The sequence below is a fragment of the Scatophagus argus genome, chromosome 7 (assembly GCF_020382885.2).
Source record: "Scatophagus argus isolate fScaArg1 chromosome 7, fScaArg1.pri, whole genome shotgun sequence".
In the NCBI taxonomy this organism is placed as follows: domain Eukaryota; kingdom Metazoa; phylum Chordata; class Actinopteri; family Scatophagidae; genus Scatophagus; species Scatophagus argus.
In genome coordinates, this window is record NC_058499.1 from 25027770 (window position 1) to 25048688 (window position 20919).

The 20919-nt window shown below is 39.6% G+C and overlaps 1 protein-coding gene across 1 annotated transcript; it reads left to right on the forward strand.

Annotated features, from left to right (window-relative positions):
• The first annotated feature begins 771 nt into the window (after positions 1–771).
• Positions 772–19163, forward strand: cry2 (cryptochrome circadian regulator 2). Its single transcript, XM_046394425.1, has 13 exons — positions 772–1099; positions 2179–2287; positions 6134–6276; positions 9544–9728; positions 10932–11020; positions 11740–11880; positions 12067–12192; positions 13464–13649; positions 13782–13933; positions 14116–14318; positions 14866–14946; positions 15065–15609; positions 16718–19163. Exons 1-12 carry the CDS (start codon positions 942–944, stop codon positions 15601–15603), a joined length of 2112 nt encoding a protein of 703 aa, XP_046250381.1. The 5' UTR covers positions 772–941; the 3' UTR covers positions 15604–15609; positions 16718–19163.
• Positions 19164–20919: the final 1756 nt, after the last annotated feature.

Sequence of the window (20919 nt, forward strand, 5' to 3'; positions counted from 1 at the left end):
TCAAATACAGAAGACGAATTCAGTGTGTGTATGCAAATTTATATACACTGCCAATAAAGTGATTCTTCTGTTCTTCTTCTATTCATTTGCATGCTCATTGCTTCTGTCCTGTGCTTTTGTCTCTGTGTCAGAACACATAGAGACAGGGACTTCACAATGCATTTAAGTACACCTCATAGACTCTGTATTACTGTATCTGTGTCACCATGATGTCATTGCCACACCCCTGAGTCTACTCAATGGGAGAGGTGAATTTCAGCACAGATTCTGGCTGATTCTTCTCCTCTATAATCACCAAAGACCATCTCTGTCTCAGCAATACACCCTTGAGCGCATTAAGTTAGCAGATAAAAAGGAATGGTAAGGTAAGGTACAAACATTTTTGACTATATCTAGTGTCGTATGAACAAAGACAAACAATAGCCCTCCATAATGTGTTCATGTCAAAAAAAATGCCCAGTGGGAATGAGAAGGAGAGGCATTTCATAGCATTGGTGCAGCTTGTCATGGGTCATCTTTTGTTGTTAAAGAGAATGTCTGCAACAGGAATTTCAAGATGCATTCAAGTGCACATTATAAATAAACCACTTATGCTGTACACATTATGGTAAAAAAATCTTTAATTTTATTTGTTTCAACAAATTGAAAAACTAACAAACAAACAACCAAATAAAGCCAATAAACCAAAGTTCTTCGGTTTTGTAATTCATGATGACGTTTTATCGTCTGCCAATCAGCGAACAGATACGAGGATAATAACATGTAACCACTCACAGCATACAGTCCACGCCCACTCTGTGTTGATTTTCGTTTGACAGCAGTGAACTTTCTCGGGAGCCTTCGAAATTGTCACTGTTGTAGCCTTTCAGACAGCCTGGTTTTTGCTTTCATTTCGACTGATTCCTCTGGAATCTTTTCTAAGGATGGAATAAGGAGTAATCATGGTGGTGAATTCAGTGCACTGGTTTCGCAAAGGTCTGCGGCTGCACGATAATCCGGCATTGCAGGAGGCCCTCAATGGAGCGGACACATTACGATGTGTTTATATTCTGGACCCGTGGTTTGCTGGAGCCGCTAACGTGGGAATCAACCGATGGAGGTTTGGAACTTCATTTTAATTATGACACGTTTAAGTTCCATTAAATGTTAGTTGAACATAACGTATCATGTGACCACAGTTTATCAAGTCGCCATTTGTATGATTCATTGCCTTATACCAGTGCTTGGAGTTTAGGCTTGGGCCTCCACACCGCGTCAGTAAGCTAACGCTAGCTTAAAATGGAGAGGTTGCAGTGCTAAGCACCACCGAAGAAACAAACAATTTTATGTTATCGTTAAGGTATAACCGCTTAGAAAAAGTCCACCTCCTTATCGAATCAGTGTTGTCCATTGGTATTGTCAACGTATAGGTGAACCGATAAGCAACTGTTGAATTTTATTTAAAAATTCTAACTACTTAACGAATAAACTGAGCCACTATGATGACTGTCGCCCAACTTATCCCACTGAAGTTTGATGGACTGAATGTAAAGAGGGTCATGATAATGCAATCATAATGATAATGCATGCAAATTACTATTTGATAACGGCGTTTTTTTAAATTTCTTTTAATTAAAGCTACTTTTCATTTGTGAAACATACACACACCGCATTGCGCTCTATGTAGGTCGGAATTCATAAAGTAGCCTCTGTATATGTTTTTGCTGTTTTAAGATTACTTTTGCCTCCAACAAGCAAAGCGACACTGATGAATGCATATTTGTGTAAAAATGAATGACTGTATTAAATAATGCATTTCCTTCATCCTGAAAGTGGTCACATCCAGTAGTAGTAGTAATATTAGTATTAACATCAGTGCCAAGTGGTGTGGATTCCCATTAAACTTGGTAAATTACATTAAGGACCATTCTGGGCTTAAGTATTTGTATCAATATTGGTGGTTGGATTTCTTAAAGGGTCAAAGCACCATTGTGAGCCATGGAGATGGTTTTGTTTGTTTAGGTTGACACGTGTTTGTGGTATTTCTGCTGCATCACTGACTGAAAGGCTGAAATGTTGTGCCATCCTTTTACTTTGATGACAAACAGCTATTACCATCACAGCTATACACGTTGCTGTCTCGTAAGTGGGTAATGTTTCTCACTAATTACATTACCTTGTGTGTGTGTGTGTGTGTAGGTTTTTGCTGGAGGCTCTGGAGGACCTGGACAGCAGTCTGAAGAAGCTCAATTCACGATTGTTTGTAGTCAAAGGACAGCCCACAGATGTATTCCCAAGGCTTTTAAAGGTCTGTATTCCTGTCTACCTCCTTTTCTCTCCATGTCTGTTGCAGACCAGAGCTTACGCCATGCGGACACCTGACCAAAAGAACCACGCAAATCCAGGCTGAGATATTTTTGAAACAAAGCCTTAAATCTTGATCATTTGGTTTCTGCTGACTAGCCACTCAGAACAACAGCAAACGGGCCTTTGCCTGGCGTGAGCATCCACTGTTTGAATGGTTTAAGGAACATTACCCTGCTTTTAATATGGATATTATGGCAGTCTGAAATGTTAACTCTTGCTGAGAGAGCAAAAAAAATCAAGTAGAGAGTGTATTGAAAGTCATATAAATTTCCAGATAAGATTACAGCCAACATGGCAACTGTTAGAGATGGACATTTTAAGTAATTTCCACATTTAAGTAATTTATTGAATTATTATGGTTACGATGTTGTGTACTGTAACAACGAGCAAGTAATAAGCCAGGTTGGTATCATTATTCTTCCTCTAACATTAGATTCCATGATGTTGGACTAAAAACACTGAACGTTATCTAGCAGAGATCTTACTGTCACTGTGCATTGTCTAAAAATGTACATTTTGTAAATGTAATTTACTTTTACATATATGATCTGAAAATGAGAAAAAAAATGAGATTACCCTTTAAATTGGACAAATACTAACATCCAAATTGGGTACTTATGTACATCCCTAATAACTGTAGGTCTCAAAAAGTTTTTCAAAATGTTTCATTTTGTATTCAGGTGTGGACTGTCAGGAGATGTTAAAGAACTATGAACTGAAAACAGGGATTATTTCAGTGGAGGATTGTGCTGCAGCATTCTGTTCAATCCTTTTTTGTGGATTTTTAGTCCGCACGGAAGCTGGAACCGAAAATCAGAACAGTAGGAAACACTTATCATTGTTAGCTACCATAACTAAGAAGCTTATTATCACACTGCCAAATGTTGATTTTCTGAAAAACTATGAAGAACATCATCATTTCAATCTCGTAATTCATCCATCCCATCCATCCAGCCATTTTCCCCACTCATTTAGTTTCAGGTTTAGATTCCTTTATTGTCATATACTGCTGGACTGGGTAGTACTGAAAAAAATGTGACTTAATGATAAATAATTCTAGCTCATATTGTCTCTAATGGGTTTTCTGTTATACTTTCAGATTTTGGCCAGTATGACAGTGAAACAGGGATTAAATTGCATTGTACAAGGCATTGAAAAGGTCTTGAAAAATCTCAAAAGTTAGCTTGGTGGACCTGGGAGAAGCAGAAACAAGTTGTAACCACAACACAGACCTATAACCACTTGCTCATAAGGTCAACTTGTGCTCACTTACACATCCTACAGATATGAAGCAATGTTATCCTTCCTCTTCAGTTCTGTTTCTGACCACCTGGACCGTCAGATCCTGTCCTCTTCCTTCGAACTGTTTCTCTCTGCCAAATCGTGAGGGTAGTATGTGACTGTTGCTCCGTTAAAAGCTCCAAAATGTTAACCAGCTAGTCTCCAATTGTGTCACCTGTGTCAGGTGTCTGTTGTCACCTGAGCAGGTAGTGGGTTTATTGAGGTTTTTTTTTTTGTTTGTTTTTGTTTTTGTTTTTGTTTTGTATCTGAAAATATCTGCCAGCTGTAGCTAAAAAAAAAACAAGATTGAGAGTTGAGCAAAACAATTAAGTTGGGGGCTGGACAGTTTGGTGATGTTGCTCTGCAGGTTCATCACTGTTGTTCACGTTGTCTTGTGCATTTTTGTAATAAAAATATCTGCCAGTCTAATGCATTGAATGGCCTAGGCTACTAGGCTACTTTTTAAAATCTTGATGGACATTTTCGATAATGCCTCCAGGGAATTTCTTCACATTTGGCAAGAATTTTGTTAGCAAAAATCAAGGTCACAGTGACTTCACAAAACATGTTTTAGGCTATAAACCAATTATTATAACATTTTATTAAAATGCCTAATAGGAATATTGTAGTATTAGTTACTGAGCACATAGTTATCTGGTATGGCTGGTATCTGGCTATGCGTGTTTAAACCAAGTACATGCAGTACACACTTTACATACTGTTATAGTTTGCGTGGTGACACTGCACTGAGCAATATTAGAGCAGATGCAGGCTGTGTTAACGTTTATGAGCAGATTCCCTGTGGGGATTTAGTACACGGCAGGGAGGAGCAATTCAACCCCTCGCCATCTCTACACAACACCCGTTACATAACACACTGTTGGTTTTCCATTATATACCCTGGAAACCCAATGGTCTGCAACTTTTCATTCTAGCCAAATAGGGGAATAGCTAGAGTAGCTCTGACCATTTTGTCATACAAGAGAGTCAAATGTACTACTGTAAAGTTTAATCAGAATGAATCAGAAATTATTTGGTTTTAAACCCCCTTTTCTCCTCCAACCTGTCCCACTACTTGATCTTATTTGTACTGTTGTCATGTGTTAGATTTTCAACTCTAACACATAACATGCTAAATAAATTAGGGCAGATAATAAGGATGAAGAACTGAGACAACTAGAAAAGTAGGGTCTCGGCCTACTTCCAGTGCAATCTGGTGCTTTTTTGTGGTTTAAAATAGGAGTGTGAGGTTTCTGGTTTTGCACGGATGTAGGTGGGTAGAGCTAGCAGCACGCATCTAATTAGCTGGACTGCTGGACAAGGGGATTTTGTTGAGTTAAGAGATTGTTCAGCAATTAATTGATTGTTGTTCTCTTAGATGGATCAAAAAATTCACAATAAGTGCTAAAATGGGTTGCCAAATATACTTGTTGTTTATTACCTGGGTGGCCTGCCCAACTAAAGTCTGTGTGGAAAACACTCTAAAGTAAGAGAATGTTAATATTACTATCTCTATGATTCACTGATTTGCGATCTCCCACCCATATCCACTTGAAATGTAGCTACTGTCAGCTTATTTCGAGTTGCACTAAGATGAAGTATTTCTTTATTATTTTGATTAGATTATTTTGGTGTTAAACGTCAGAAGAAGAAAGATGAAGTTGAGTGGTTGTTGCTGAAAAATAAAGACAGGGTGTATCATAGTTGTCCTTAGAGTTTGTGGTGCTGCTACTCTCGTTATTGGGCTCAGAAGGAGCGGCTTCTGAGTCAGGTGTGACATCTAGTGAGCGACAGATTTCGTTATATCGGTCCATGAAAATTTTTTACATCGGATACATCTAATTTGAAAGAGAATACAAATCAACCATAGGATTTTAATCATGACAAATACGGGATTTCAGCATGAATTCAAAAGCTTAAACATTGTATGGTTGCCAGACTGACGTATAAATGAGTTAAATATAGTCTCTACGGTCTGCATTCAAGATTTAAAGATTTATTTGTCTCATCCCAAAGTTTTCATTGTGTGCAGTGAAATTTGGGGTGGCATATGACTTTATACACCTCTTGGTTGGTTCCTGTCAGTGTGAACATTCAACAGACCATAAATAAACTTGTCAAGATGTCATTATGTTCTTTTGTCTGGATCAACCAAACTACAGGTGAGAAAAAAAACTGTGTTCAAATTGTCGGTAATTACTGTGTTCAAAACTGCAGCTTGATTAGATGCATTGTATAAACTGCATCCTGGTTTGCTTGCATTGTACAAAAGTGCACCTTGATGAGCTGGATCACAGGAAGCACACGCTGAGAGCCATGTGAACACTTGAATGGTACCACCATCAATGTTGTTTGATGTTGGAATGTTCTTGTAAATGCTACACAGTCTGCGTTTGTCTCACTGCCTTGCTAACAAATTTTCTCTGTCCCTCTTTCCTTTTGTTTGTTCTTTCTCTCGCCCTCTCCCTCCCCCTCCCCCTCTCTTTCTTGGTGTGCCTCCCTGAAGGAGTGGAAAGTGACCCGGCTGACATTTGAGTATGACCCAGAGCCTTATGGGAAGGAGAGGGATGGGGCCATCATCAAGATGGCTCAAGAGTTTGGAGTGGAAACCATTGTCAGAAACTCACACACTCTCTATAACCTGGATAGGTTTGTAACATACACACACAATTCATTTTTAAATGTGTTAAACTTGGGCTGATCAACACTGACGTCAGTCACACCTGCGTATAGTTCATTTACTTCAGTTCAAAACCCTTTACAACATTTTTAATTTTAGCAGATTTTTAGCTGCTAAAATTGTAGCCCTTGACAAAGGAATAAGGTCATTAGTGGGTAATTCAGCAACTGTTGTGAGCAGTTCTTCAAGAATTCTTGACCTTGAATTTTGCTTTTCACATCTGTGTGATATGTTGGTGCTAAGTGCACAGGTGGGAGTTCATTTAAATAAGGTAGGGCAGAGTGAACTGTTGGTATTCTGGTCAAGGATGTCTTGAGATGTTGCACTGATAATAGGTTGTCACAAAGTAATGACACATACCTGTTGATACTCTTGCTGATTGGCACCAGAAATGAGTCAAGTTGTTCTAGTGTGGTAGAAAGTGGTACAAAGAAGACATCTTGTAAAACCAGTATGGTTGAGCAGTATTTTGAAAATAAGATTGTATGTAGGCTGTACTACATACTGTCCCACTCAACCAGAGCAATGCATAACCGCATTCAGCACCAGCGTATGAGCATTAACCTACAAGGACTGCGGGCTGTGGGTGCAAAGTGTCAGTGGCATTTAAAATATGGTTTTGCTTTTGAAGAATGTTTGCAATAGCAATGATGTACACAATATTTTTCAAATAAAGTTTAAAATATAGATAATAAAATATATATAATATAATAATATAATATATATATAAAATTGTGCTCCACTTAGACTTTTCTTAAAGTAAAGTAACCCCAGTTGGAAATGTAAAGGTGGTATGACTTGGGCTAAATGTGCTAAAGGTACAATAGCATTATCCCTTAAGACTGAGAACTGTTGCTAGGATATAAATGGAACTTGGAACCCTGTTTATCCAGCAAGAAATGGACTGACTGTATGGCACAGAAGCAGGGCAAATGTGCTCTGAATGCTTAACGACGGGGTTTAATCAAGTGCTACAGATTCATTAACTTGCTCTTGCTTGTGCAGCAAACTTATCCCTCATCATTTGTCCACTCTTGTGTGACTGCGCTTAATAAGTAAAAGAACGGGGTGTCACGTTCCAAGTGAATACAGCTGAAATACAGTTTGAGGCTTTTCGGTCATTGTAGAAAATCACCAATAGTCCAGAACATCCAGAAAGGTGCTGAACAAAATTTGAACAATCTAAGCCTCTTCTTACAGCATCAAATACTGCAGAGCTCTCCAGTGAGCATGTCATGCAGGCTACACCCCTGTCCATGCTTTGGGACCAGGTGGTAGAATGAGTAATGCTGTGTTTGCACTGCATGGTAAGGCCCAACTCGATTCAACTCTACTCACTCTTTTGTGGTGTATGTTATCAAAAGTTGTGGATAGCACCCGGTACTTTTTTTGCGGTGTCACCTCAATCGAAATTCCAAACAAGTTCAGATGATTATGAAAGGTGGAATGAAAAACACTGCCTACCACTGTTTGGTTGCATGACACGAGTCGTCTTATTATCTGCACTCACGTTGCAGGTTTCTTTTTTCTTTTTTTTGCTTTTGGCTGCCTCAAACAAAATTTTCATTTTCATTTTCATTTCATTGCTCCAACAAATGGGCACCCTTTCAAATGTGATGTGACGAGGGGCTATTATCTACAATAGAAAACGAAACAGAGAAAAGTACCTGGTACCAAAAGTCAGTTGAGCAGAGCTGAGTCAAGCTGTGCGGTGGAAACAGGGACTCGGAACATATGGAATAAGGCCTTTCCTCATTAAAAACCATTGCTGCGTCCTGCCCTCTTCATGGAGAGCATTCAGACCAACACTGTATTACATAATGAACTGGAATGTGACTGGCCTGGGTGTGTGAGAAAGAATACTGTATGAGTGGATTAGGAATGAGGAAGCTTAGTTTTTGTGTTCTGCAAGGTTGATACCGCTGCAGTTGTATAAGATGGAAACTGTAAATACATGGCTTTGCTGTCGGTTGCACTGAAATGGAGGCATTAATGTTGAAATCCAAAATAGTCTAATTATTTGTGAAGGTGTACTTCAGTGATTATTTTTTTTATTCCCCAGATATGTTTGATTTTAAGGCAAACACTGGACAGATACACCAAATTTGCCCACTAGGTGTCAATCTTGACTCCAATTGAACCAATAAATGAGGGTTTGGCAGTTCCACTATCCATCAGGACAACTGTGACACATTGTGTTTTTATTTCTCACAACAACCATTCATTTTAACCTCTCCTCTTCCAAAATGTAACCTCTAAATAATAAATAAAACAAGATGGCTGTAGCTGCATGTCACGTGTATTTGGGAGCGCACTGAGTTTACCACAACATGTCCCTGCAAATGTTTCACATTAAAAGATAAGATAATAAGATAAGATAATCTTTGTCTTATCTGGTCTACTGAAATGCTAAGGGTCTTTTAGGATGTTTTGGTATTATAGCACATAACATAGAAAGAATAACCTGCGCTAACTCATTACTGATGACCGTTCTCAGTTGTGGATGTTGGTCAGAGTCATTTAGTACACTGTGTGCACAACTCTCAACTCTAGCACAGCACAGCCAAGTGGCACTATGATATTGGCCTATCAGAGCTCAGAGCTCCTGCTCACTAACTGTTAGTCGCACTCTGCTAGATCTCTCTACCTGACAGTTGCAGGTGTTTTTGCATAAAATCAAACCCGTTGAAACTTACAGGCCAGACCAGCAAAATCTTCAGCCTACCCAACCCTCTTGGTTGCATTTTTTTTTCTTAAGAGGATAGAAAGCACAGGGAAATCTGAGTTAGAAACAAGACATAAGAGTCTGAAGCCATGCATGAATGGCATGAATGTCTGAACCGGATGTCAACGTCATGAGACATTTTTCACTCAAACCCACAAATGTCAACCTCAAATGTCAACTACAAGCAAAGTCAGGAGACTTTGAGATTCATCCTCTGAGCATCTAAGAACATATCTCTACCTTCAGAACCTTATCCCACTATGATGTGCAGTGTAATGTGCGTTCAAGATGGATTCAAACTATCGTTTTGACTTGAAGCTTATGTTAACAGCTTATAATGCATTTGTACCACAGACATCATTTCAAATGTTTAGTCCAACTTCTACCTTGATATAATAATTTTTACTTTCTTGTGCATGTTTATATTTGAATATATCAACAGAACGTTGCCACTGATAAGACCTGTTACATAAACTGTACTTTTCTATCCTTTTTTTTGGATTTGTCACAGGATAATAGAGATGAACAACAACAGTCCTCCTCTGACCTTTAAGCGGTTTCAGACCATTGTAAGTAGACTGGAGTTGCCTAGGAGACCACTGCCTCCCATCACCAAGCAGCAGATGGACAAATGTCAAACTAAAATAGCTGACAACCATGACCAGCTGTACAGTATACCTTCACTGGAAGAACTAGGTATGTTTAGATTTTAATATGACAGCTATACTCAGAATACTGTGTTGTCTGGGTTTACTGAGGGACAACTAGGAGAGTGGATGTAATTGCATTTCTTAATTATTGTTAACTTTGATTTGATAAATGATTCCACACTGCATGTAGCTGAGCACTCGGTGTCCTGCATACAGTGCCTAACATGCGGTCTTTAGCCCCTAACACACCAAACTGGCACCAAGTATTGACAACAAATGTTCTGTCACCTTATGTTGCTTTTGTCTGGAACAGAAGGTTGCACTTGAACACACTGCAAAGATTAAGGCAGATGGCCTATTAGCACCTACATTTTGCACCTGTCTCACCTGTGTGACATGAAATAGCTCTCTATACAGGTGCAGTAGGGGGTGACTGTATCTATGATTTGAAAATTGAGAAATGTGGACATACAAACCATTGTTATGATAATTCATTTGCCTCTACTCTCACTTCACCACTCAGATGGTTTCATACGGTCCTCAGTTGCTTCATTGCAGATGGCTGTTGTTTGCTTCCTTTCCTCACTTCTGTGTCTCTTCTCATGAACTGACTTGCTTAGCTGTTCAGTGATTTCTGTCACTGATAGGCTACGCCACCAATTCAACATGTTCAACTTTTCAAAAAGCTGGCAACTAGTGCTAATGGTGCTGGATGGCATCAGTCTGCAGTGGCCGGCTGCTGACCATTAGCTTGGTGTGTCAGGGCCCTGTGCGTCATTCCTGTCGCTTTTCAGTGTGTTAACTTGTTTGGAAATGAAAAAAAAAACATTTCTAGGTGTTTTAAACATTGTATAATGTAAATGATGTGTTCGACCATCAGGAACTTGTTTTACTAGAGCTCAAGCATTTAATTATTATTAATAATGGGTATAAGAGAGTTCTACCCTGTGAAGGACATATACATTGCTTTTGCACAGTGTTAATAATGTAAATATTCAACAATACTTACTTCAAGATGTTAATACTTTTAAACTCTGCCAATCAACATAAAAACATGCTAAAAATGGAACGTAGTTCTAACATTATTTAAACAGTGTGACTGACAGTCACATTGAAATAGCACGTTATTCAATGGAGTTTAGCATATTTCTTCCATGTACTAAAGAACAGTATCACTTGAGCAAAGTTTGCTTCATCCTATAGTACCTGCTTTGCATTTGAGCTCGTCTCCATGTGAATATGTGTTCAGGTTTCAGGACAGAGGGTTTACCTCCAGCTGTTTGGCGGGGAGGGGAGTCAGAGGCCTTGGACAGACTAAATAAACATCTGGACAAAAAGGTAAACCCTTTAACAAGTCTGATCCACACTAATATGAGTCCGTTATATGTGTGTAATTGACACAGTTTTGTTGACACATGGTGTGTGATTAATGGCAACAGGTGACTAAATGAAACTCACTGTTACCTGGACTAAAATTATGGATTACTCTGAGTGCAACATTGTTACAACAATTGGGGATAATGTAAATACGCAGCTCAAAATTTCAGTGATGTAATTGGGAAACCGGGCATGTCTGTCATCGTAGAAGTAGATCAGAAGATTGTGATGTTTATTTTAAATTTGCCAATATTTGCTGCCTTCCCTTTGACAATTCGCTCTGCTCACTCAACAGAGCAGCTCCAGCCTCAGTGGCACTGGAGTCTTTAGTGTTGATAGGCTTTTTCTCATGATATGTAGCCTATCAGATGGTGCTGTGGGTGGGACGCTCTTAAATGAATTTACCCCTAACCCTTTTATCCCCAATCTGACAAGTGATCGGTATGAGCCATATGATTTGAACTGTGAGTTTTGATGTTTGCCACACCTCTACGTGTCCAACAGCAGAGTCATACTCAGTGATGTGCAGCTTTGAGTTTCCTCTTAAGATAAATGCTCTTTCTCTTGGCTTGACTCTGGACATTTTACTTGACTGTTTTTTGTTTGTTTGTTTGTTTGTTGTTAATATAAGTGATGGTATCTGGGATGATCACAGTGCTCTGTGTCTGTCTGTTTTGTAGGTGTGGGTGACCAACTTTGAGCACCCTCGGGTGAACACTTGCTCCCTGTATGCCAGTCCTACTGGCCTCAGCCCTTACCTACGCTTCGGCTGTCTGTCCTGTAGGGTTTTGTACTACAACCTCAGAGAGCTCTACATGAAGGTACTGTGGATACCTGCCACTCAATCTCAAATATCAGTTAAGGCTCCACAAACACACTGGTGCCTACTTGCTCTGTTTTAACAATTATACTAAATCAGTAATCTCTGTGACAAATTTGGAGTCGCAGTCATCTTTTCTCTCCTGTGTTGTTCTTTCCTTCTCTCTCTCTATTGTTCTCTCCATCAGCTCCGTAAGCGTTGCAGTCCTCCTTTGTCACTTTTTGGCCAGTTGTTATGGAGGGAATTTTTCTACACAGCTGCCACCAACAACCCAAACTTTGACCGTATGGAAGGAAACCCTATCTGTGTCCAGGTGGGTCTTCCTACCACTCTGTTCAAAGGAAGAGGCTGACACATCACGTTGAGGAAACTCAACGTGAACAATCTTTATTTTATGGAGAGCCGTGAGAGATAGCATGCTGACTTTAGCTGCTGAAACTGATCAACATGGCTTGTCAGGGCACATCGTTTTGGCGTGCACTGAAGATTTTGTAGAGTTTTATTTCATAGCCATATTTATTTATTTCATTTTGAATAAAACGTCTCTCATTATTATTTCAGGTGAAATAATAATGAGAGACGGACTGTGGACAGGGTGCCGGCAGCTGTCTTACATAAGAGTGTTTGTGAGTCAGATGTTAAAATAGACATTTTATGTGAAGGGTAACAGCTTGTCAAGCACAGCGGTGGAGCATCTGTTAACTGTATTTGAATATGTGACAAATGTAATACACTTGTAGTTTACTGTATGCAAAGAACTGCAACCGCCTACAGTGTATTGGAAACATTGGCCTTCAGATTGCAGACTTTTTAAGGTAAATGTGTAGATAGCATAATATGAGAAAAAGGCCAGAAATACCTTACTGCTAAAGTAACTCAAGAGTATTCTAATATTATACTATTCATAATAATGAGCACTGATGTCAAAGCACACTAACCCAGTGTAGAGTAAGGCTGGGCAGTATGGCCTCTGAAGCATGGACGTAACTACAGTATATATCACAGTATATTCATTTTCCTTAAAATTTTAACATAGCATGGCAATTCTTACTATACTCTTAACTGAGCAGTGACAAAACTTTTGGTACAGTAACTTTTGGGCTCACCAGCCCAAATATTATGTATAATAAATATATAATAGAATATTTAAAACTGCCTATGAAGAATTAGATAGGACATTGTTATGATTTTAGATTTTAATGGCCATTTGAGTATAGATTTCAGAGCTTACAAGGTGCACTTGAAAGCACCATGAAGTTATTGTACTCTACCTGAATTTTGGTGCGTGTTAATTTTGGACCTTGGTGGAGAGGTTTGACTTCAAAGCCTGCTCTAACGGTCAACAGGTATAGTCGAAATCCACATTTCAGGACAAATTTATACCTTTTATAACATATGTTGTTTATAGCGTCATCGTTTGATATAGAATAAACAGACATGTAACCACTGATTGTTTTAAGAACAAAATAACCAGAGTTACTGAGACTTACTGAGATCAAGGATTTGTCTCCTGTAGAGAGAAAGAAGAGTTACTGTTACTGCTACAGTTAGTTACCATTTCCCTTGTGTGTCTCGTGTCTTCAGATCCCCTGGGATCAGAACCCAGAGGCACTGGCCAAGTGGGCTGAGGGTCGGACTGGTTTTCCTTGGATTGACGCCATCATGACCCAGCTGAGGCAAGAGGGCTGGATCCACCACCTGGCCCGACATGCTGTGGCCTGTTTCCTCACCAGGGGAGACCTGTGGATCAGCTGGGAGAGCGGCATGAAGGTAGGACAGAAATGCAGTCTCAAACACAAACCTGATGTGTGACAGGTGGAGAACATGTAAACGTAGCTTTTTGTGCTAAGTTCACTTGATAGTATACACCATGAAGCATTTTATGCCCATGTACTCCTGCAGGTGTTTGAGGAGCTGCTCCTGGATGCGGATTGGAGTGTAAATGCTGGCAGCTGGATGTGGCTGTCTTGCAGTGCCTTCTTCCAGCAGTTCTTCCACTGCTATTGTCCTGTTGGCTTTGGGAGGAGAACTGACCCTTCAGGAGACTACATCAGGTAGACTTTATACTGGTACTCCTACAGTATTTGCTAGCATATCACATAACTTTTCATATTAAACCTTTGCAAACTCACAGATGTCTGCTCTGTGTGATCAGAAAGGATGTGCTTGTAAATGTCAGTGGGAAATATGATAAAAGTTCAAATGTTTAGAAATTTTCTCTCCAAATTACCTGCAGGCATTACATCCCCATCTTGAAGGACTACCCAAACCGGTATATCTATGAGCCTTGGAATGCCCCGGAGTCGGTCCAGAAGGCAGCCAACTGTGTAGTGGGAGTGGATTACCCCAAACCTATGATAAACCATGCAGAGGGCAGCAGGCTCAACATTGAGAGAATGAAACAAGTTTACCAGCAGCTCTCCCATTACAGAGGACTCAGTAAGTCAAACGATGACACTTAACATTGCCAGTGCATATAAAAAGGAGAGCGTATACTAAATTGCTAGCATGTATACCAGTCACTGACTGAACTTCAGTGAGGATATTAGTGATCTCTGTGCTGTTAAGTGTGTAAACTAGAACATTATTTAAGTTACCACAAATACTGTAAGTCTGGAAAGTGTGGGTTTTCTCCTGTTTAGTCAGATAAAATGCACACTCTGCTCATCTTAATATAAACAACAGTCCGTCTGACAGTATCTCATATGTATGCATAGGCCTGTTCCAGCTCTTCATTAGGCTTCATGGCTGTATGACGTTAAAGCTGAGTGAAATATTCTAAACTCACACTGTTTTTATGGCTCCATCCTTTCATCAAATGGAAATCTTGTTGATGTCTTGTGCATGTGGGCCTGCAGGCTACATGCAAGTACTTTCAGTAGGCAAAAGGTTTTGAAATTAAATAATGCCTTGAGTAAGATCATGGTTGTTTAGTTACTTTCAATTTGGAATATCCAAAAACAATGTGTATGTGTGTGTGTGTCAGGTCTATTAGCATCGGTACCAACAATCCAAGAAGAGGCAGAGCCACCAATGACTGATGAGTCCCAGACCAGCAGCGGCCCTGGTACGAGGAAACACGGAAGCAAGATTCTTATTTCCCCGTCACGGATCTACAACATGTCACCATGATTAACACTTAGTGTACAGTTTACAGTTTCCTCACTTTTCTCTCATTTTCATAGACTCACCTCCCAGAGGGCCTGCTGACAGCGAAGCAGCTGGCTGCTCTACAGCTCCTGATTCATCCACAGTCTGTCCATCATCCACCTATGCTCCACAACCTGACCTGGAGGACACAGCAGACAATTACCTGTCCCAGACCACCTCCTCATGCTCACGCTCACAGCCTTCTGCAGCCATAACATCTACATCAGCTCCTCCCTTCTCAGCGCAGAGCCCCGTGTCAAGGTCCAAACCCTCCTCCCCTTCCTCCTCATGTCTCACCTCATCCTCATCCCTCAGTCCAGCCACAACCCCAACCCCAACTCAGGCATCCTCTCTGGGGCAGAGGAGGAAAGGTCTCGCCCGCAAAGTCCGGCGCAGCCAAAGGCAACGGGGGCGACAGAGCTGCACTCCTGCAGCCAGGGAGGGAGACAGGAGATCAGAGGAGGACGAGAGGGAGGAAGTAGGAGAGGATGAGAGGATGGAGGAGGACGCTGAGCAGGATGATGAGAGAATGGAGGAGGAGACTTCAGGACAGGCAGCTGGAAGTCAGCAGTGATATCAGGTACAATGCACAGTATCTTTGTTAACAGTGACAGTCTAGAAAAAATAAAATAAGAATTCATGTAATGTATAATACATTTTCTAGAGAGCATGTTTGAGACATATGGCAACATTGCCTTGGTGTTGGGATGGAGGAAACTGTTACCATACTTCCTAACATTTTTTTTGTCATTTTAATTAAAATAGTTCAAGAAGCTGGCTTGCTAATTTTTTTTTTTGTCTTGTTGATAAATTAAAGTGGTTCAAAAAGCTAGTTGTTTTTTTCCCTTTTCATAACTGAGACAGTAAATAAAAATACCAAGTTAATTTGCTTCTTCCTAACTGCAGCAGTTCAGGATGGAAGCTAGCTTGGTGGGCTACTGTGGTGGCTAGAGCTAGCATGTTACTGGATAGCTCACCAGCTACCGGTGGTGGAAAGTAACTAAGTACACCTAAAGTACAATTCTGACCTGGTTGTACTTTGTGCTGTTTCATACTTGTACTCCACTACATTTCAGATGTAAATATTGTACTCCATTACATTTATTTTATTTCTTGGAGTTACTAGATATTTATAACATTAAAAAGCAACTTAAACTCCAGTAGTGTAGATGGTATTTATAATTGGCTTAGCATTGACAAACTATAACCTGGAAATGATCATGTTTTTATGTGATTAAAAACAGAATAATTTAATATTCTCTAATAGCACAATGAAAGCGTGCATAATGAGTACTTTTATGTTTAATACTTTAAGTACATTTTCTCAAGTAACATTATCAATTCTGAAATTTTGCTTTTACCTTTACTTGTACTAGTATTTTCAGACTATGGTATTTGTACTTGTACTTACGTGAAAGATCTGAGTACTATAGTAGCTTGCTAAATAACCCTGCTGATTGTTTGTTTCCAAACTGTCAAACTACTAAGGTAGTCTTTCAGTTTGTAAAGTAAATAAATAAATCTATCTAAATAAAGCTGTCACATGGTGTATCAGACACCTCGTTGAAGTCGGCATGGTAGCTGAGGGTGTATGCAGTATCTGTAACGTAACATGCACTGTTTCTCTGTCAGTAATTTCACAACCTGGATTATCAGATTGGCTAAAATGGCTCCTACTTCTCTTTCAGGTGGAGTTCAGAAGAATGGTCCTCAAACATCCACTACAGACAACTGGATAGCATTCTGGAGATGTCATCAGTATAAATATATATCTGCACATGAATGCTGATATGTAGGCAAGGGACAAGGTTTTTGGTATCAGAAGTGTTCTGCTTTCTATTTGTATTTTGAATAATATTGACCAGTGACTTCTGAACAGGCTTTGGTTGCATTCAGGTAAATGGCCTGTGTGGACAAAAAAGGTGGAATGTATTGACTATAATGTAATCTCAGAACCCATCGGCTATCATCGGTCCACGATTTAGTTTTTTTTTAACTTTATTTAAATTCATCTATATTCACATACCTGTTCATTCAGATTAGTGGTCTCCAGCTCCATTCTTGCATCTCAGGTTGCTAATTGAACCAATAACAATGGTAGAGCTTGCCTCAGATATCTGCTGGCTACACCAGGAGCCCCGACACATTGACTGCTGTCATCAGACACTAAATCATCGATGTCAGACAATAGCTGATTGTTTCTGAGATTTCTGGCTATGTGGGCAACATAAATGTGTAAAAGCATGCACAAAGCACATGGGGAAACAGGATGAAGGCATTTTACTCACATTTACTCTAGTCGTAAATACGAAATGCTACAAGTGTTTCAATAAGAGTACCTAATAAAAGAATAAATTAACCATTTTGATATTTAAACAGAACTAGTCCAGAGTTGCTGCAAATAATTCTTATTTGACGAAATGGAGGAAATCATAATCCAGCAAAGTATTTTTAAAGTGTCATCTTCTCTTGTGCAGTTCCATCTGAGGCATACACAGGGCTCGTAAGGAGCAACACAGTGTGCCCGCCACATTAAACCCATACAACTTATTGTGGCCATCAGCAGTAGCACCTTTCTGCTCGTCCACCTGCTTCTACGAATGCCCTCTTTTTGGAAGAAGATAGTGACATTTTACGGTAATAACTGGTTTATTCACCAGTTCATTCCTGGCAATGGCCAGGCCAAAAATTGACTGTTCTTCTCATTTAGAGACTGACAGGAAATCTACAAGAGCTTAAGACAGATTTAGTAAAGTGTATTAAACTTCATTTTATGTTGTAGCACCTTTCAGTGTACAGTTGAGGATGTTTTGGGCCCACTAAAGGAGGCAGTCATCTATCCAGGGAAATGGAGGGTAATTCTGTTCAGTTGGCCCTGAAGATAGATTGTTCAACACATTCTATTGGTGTTACCATACTGAAACACAAAAACACACTAAAGAATATGACTGAAATACATTTTAATGTGTAAATTCAAGATGCGATTGTTTTGGAAAATACCACATATTTTTGCTAGCAGTGAAGATGTGAGTTAGTGATAGGGAACATAAAATTTTTATATTCTGTCTCTAAATCACAGGTGTTTAGGAGGATTTCACATCTATGAAGGGATAGGAGGCCAAAGCATGGCCATCTGTACAGCTTTAACCTGAAAACAAAACAAAATAACATGTTTTTGCCATATTTTTCTTTTCTCAGTTAAAAATGCTGTTTGTGTGGAATAATTGTAAAGAAAAAAAATTGTTTCTTTCCCCCATACACAGTATTTATCAGAGTTTGTATATTAAGTATGTAAAACCATAACCTCTCTGTTTTACTCATGGTGTGTTTAAAGGGGGCTTCACAAAGACTTCCTGGTTGTGTCTTACCAAAGGTATCCACTAGAGGGGAGTAGACACAGCAAATTCTGCACATGCAATCGAATGACCTGATGATTATTTTCTAAACTGATGGATAATCATTCTATAAAATGTTACAAAATGGTGAAATCTGTCTATCATCACTTGTCTTTCTGCCTGTGTGTTCTTTAAATTCCCTGAGGGAAGAGTGAATCTGAAGCCAGAACTAGCAGATTTGTTTGGCATTTTTGCTTCATAAAAATGCAGGTAATTTCTGTCAGTCAACCAGCTGATTCATTGACTAATCATTTCAGTTAGTGAATTTAATTAGCCTCAAATCACATAAAACAGGAGATGATTTTGAATTTGTACTACACCCGTAAACCAGCCAGTTTGACTTTGTGAAACCCCCTCAGTCTTGCCTGAATGGGTCGAAGTTTCCCCGAAAGGGGATCAAAGAGACACAACTAACAGTCTGTGCAGATCTGATACTGTTGGTGTTTAAGACAAATGGGAACTGTGAAGTTCAAATCCTAACAAGGTGAAAGGACAGATCAACCAGTTCAGCCTCTCAGGGCTAAACTGCCTTAAGTTAGGAAAGTTCACAGTTCCCACTTATCCTGAACACAACACAAGCCCTGATGCTTGTGTTTTGCTGTACATTCCAACTAACAACAATATGATGCTCTGCAGGGCTGGATGTGTGAGAACTGTGGGCTACATGGATATTTATTTGTTTTGTATTGTACAAAAAGAGTTTATTTTCATTAAAATTGCTGAAGGATTTGTGATCGCACTGGGAGTTTATGGTGTGCTTTGTGTTTCTGTATTCACTTTCAGAAAGGGAAAAATAATTCAGTCATAAACTTCTCAATGCAGATTTATGATTTTGATTCCGTTCTGGATATAATGAAAGTACTGTGTACAGTTACTGTGTACAGATCAGAATGCTATTATTTTCCTCGCTTACCTCTCAGGGCTTCTTTATAAATAAATTTAATCAAAAATTAAATGTATGAATATAATTGTGTAACATAGTCTTCAGTAATTTACTTAGCTCAAATACAGTGTTTCTTTTCATTGTTTTTCATTTTGCATTTTTCCCTCCCCTCTTGGCACCTTCTCTCCTTCGTTCTCTTTGTCCTTTTTTCCATTAATCTCTCCCTCTTTCCACAGTGTTCCAGTGCATCAGAGCTTTGTAGCTGCGTCCTTCTCCGATGATTTGTAAAGAATATGACAACTCTGCTGCAGTCCAACCTGCTCTTGTGTTACTCGATACCATCAGAATAGAACAGTGATGAGGCAGGGTGGGGTACTGTGTGTGGTAACAGCCATTTTTATCGTCCAACTCAGATCCAAAAGTGCATCTCGATTTAAATTTAACCTGCGCCAATCTGAACTGGACACTCAACTGAACTCCTCAATTCCTCATTGTTAATGTATTCATAACATGCTCATTTCATTCAACAAATATATTTGTGTGAGGTCCAAGCACATATTTGAAATAGAAAGGAAAATAAAAAATTGTAAAAAAAAAAATTCTGTATGCTCAGGTTAGATCTGATGGTCATCCTGTGTTACTTAGCCTGCACAACCTCCAGTCGTGGATCAGCGGTTAGGGTGTCGGACCCGTAACCGGTGGATCGCTGGTTCGATTCCCCGTACCGGTGTCCATGGCTGAGGTACCCTTGAGCAAGGTACCTAACCCCCACTGCTCCCCGGGCGCTGCACGCGGTCGCCCACTGCCCCGGGTTTGTTGTGTGTGTGTGCACGTCACTTGGGTGGGTTAAATGCAGAGCACGAATTTCGTTGGAGTGAGTTCCCTCCAATGACAAAATATGTCACTTTCATCTTTCATATGTGTTTCATCTACCCCTCTACCTCTCTGTTATCAATTCAATTCAGTTCAGTTTATTTATATGGTGCCAAATTACAACAACAGTTGTCTCATGACACTTTCTAGACTAGACCAAACTCTTTTTACCTTATCAAACTCCTAATGAAGGCTTTCATAAGAGAGAACCTCCCTTTTGAAAGTATCCAAGTGAAAGAAATCTCTCCTCCCTCCCTTCATGCTTCCTAAATTGCCACTTAAGTCTGGCTCTAAAAGTGAGTCAGTGACCATAGACTGCCACGTTACAGTGCCCAACAGCACAATTGTTTCTTTTAGAGACTTTTTCATGTAAATATCAGACAAATAATATAGATTGTTGTATGATTAACTGTACTAACAGAGCACAGTGGGAGGAGGTCACAGAATTTATTTTTTTAAACCTTTGGGATTAGAAAGTGGATTTATCCTCACTCTTGTTTCTCAACCCATCTGCAGCAGCATGCCACAGAGGTGCAGAAATCCACTTTAAATCCTGTTTGAATGCAGAATGGAGGAGAATGAACAGGAGAGGGAGAAAAGAAAAGACACAAAAACTGGTGAATTCTCTGGTGACTGTGTCTAATTCAGCCTCTGACAACAGTCAGCAAACACCCTTGGTGCTTGCTGGTGCTCATTAGCTTACAGCTTATATGTAAGCTTAGCTTACATATTCTGGTTG

Bases quoted from the DNA above. Each gene is read 5' to 3' on its own strand.
- cry2 (XM_046394425.1), top strand. From the start codon at position 942: ATGGTGGTGAATTCAGTGCACTGGTTTCGCAAAGGTCTGCGGCTGCAC. The intron at 1,100-2,178 runs GTTTGGAACTTC...GTGTGTGTGTAG, and splicing joins GTGGGAATCAACCGATGGAG to GTTTTTGCTGGAGGCTCTGG. The intron at 2,288-6,133 runs GTCTGTATTCCT...GCCTCCCTGAAG, and splicing joins TATTCCCAAGGCTTTTAAAG to GAGTGGAAAGTGACCCGGCT.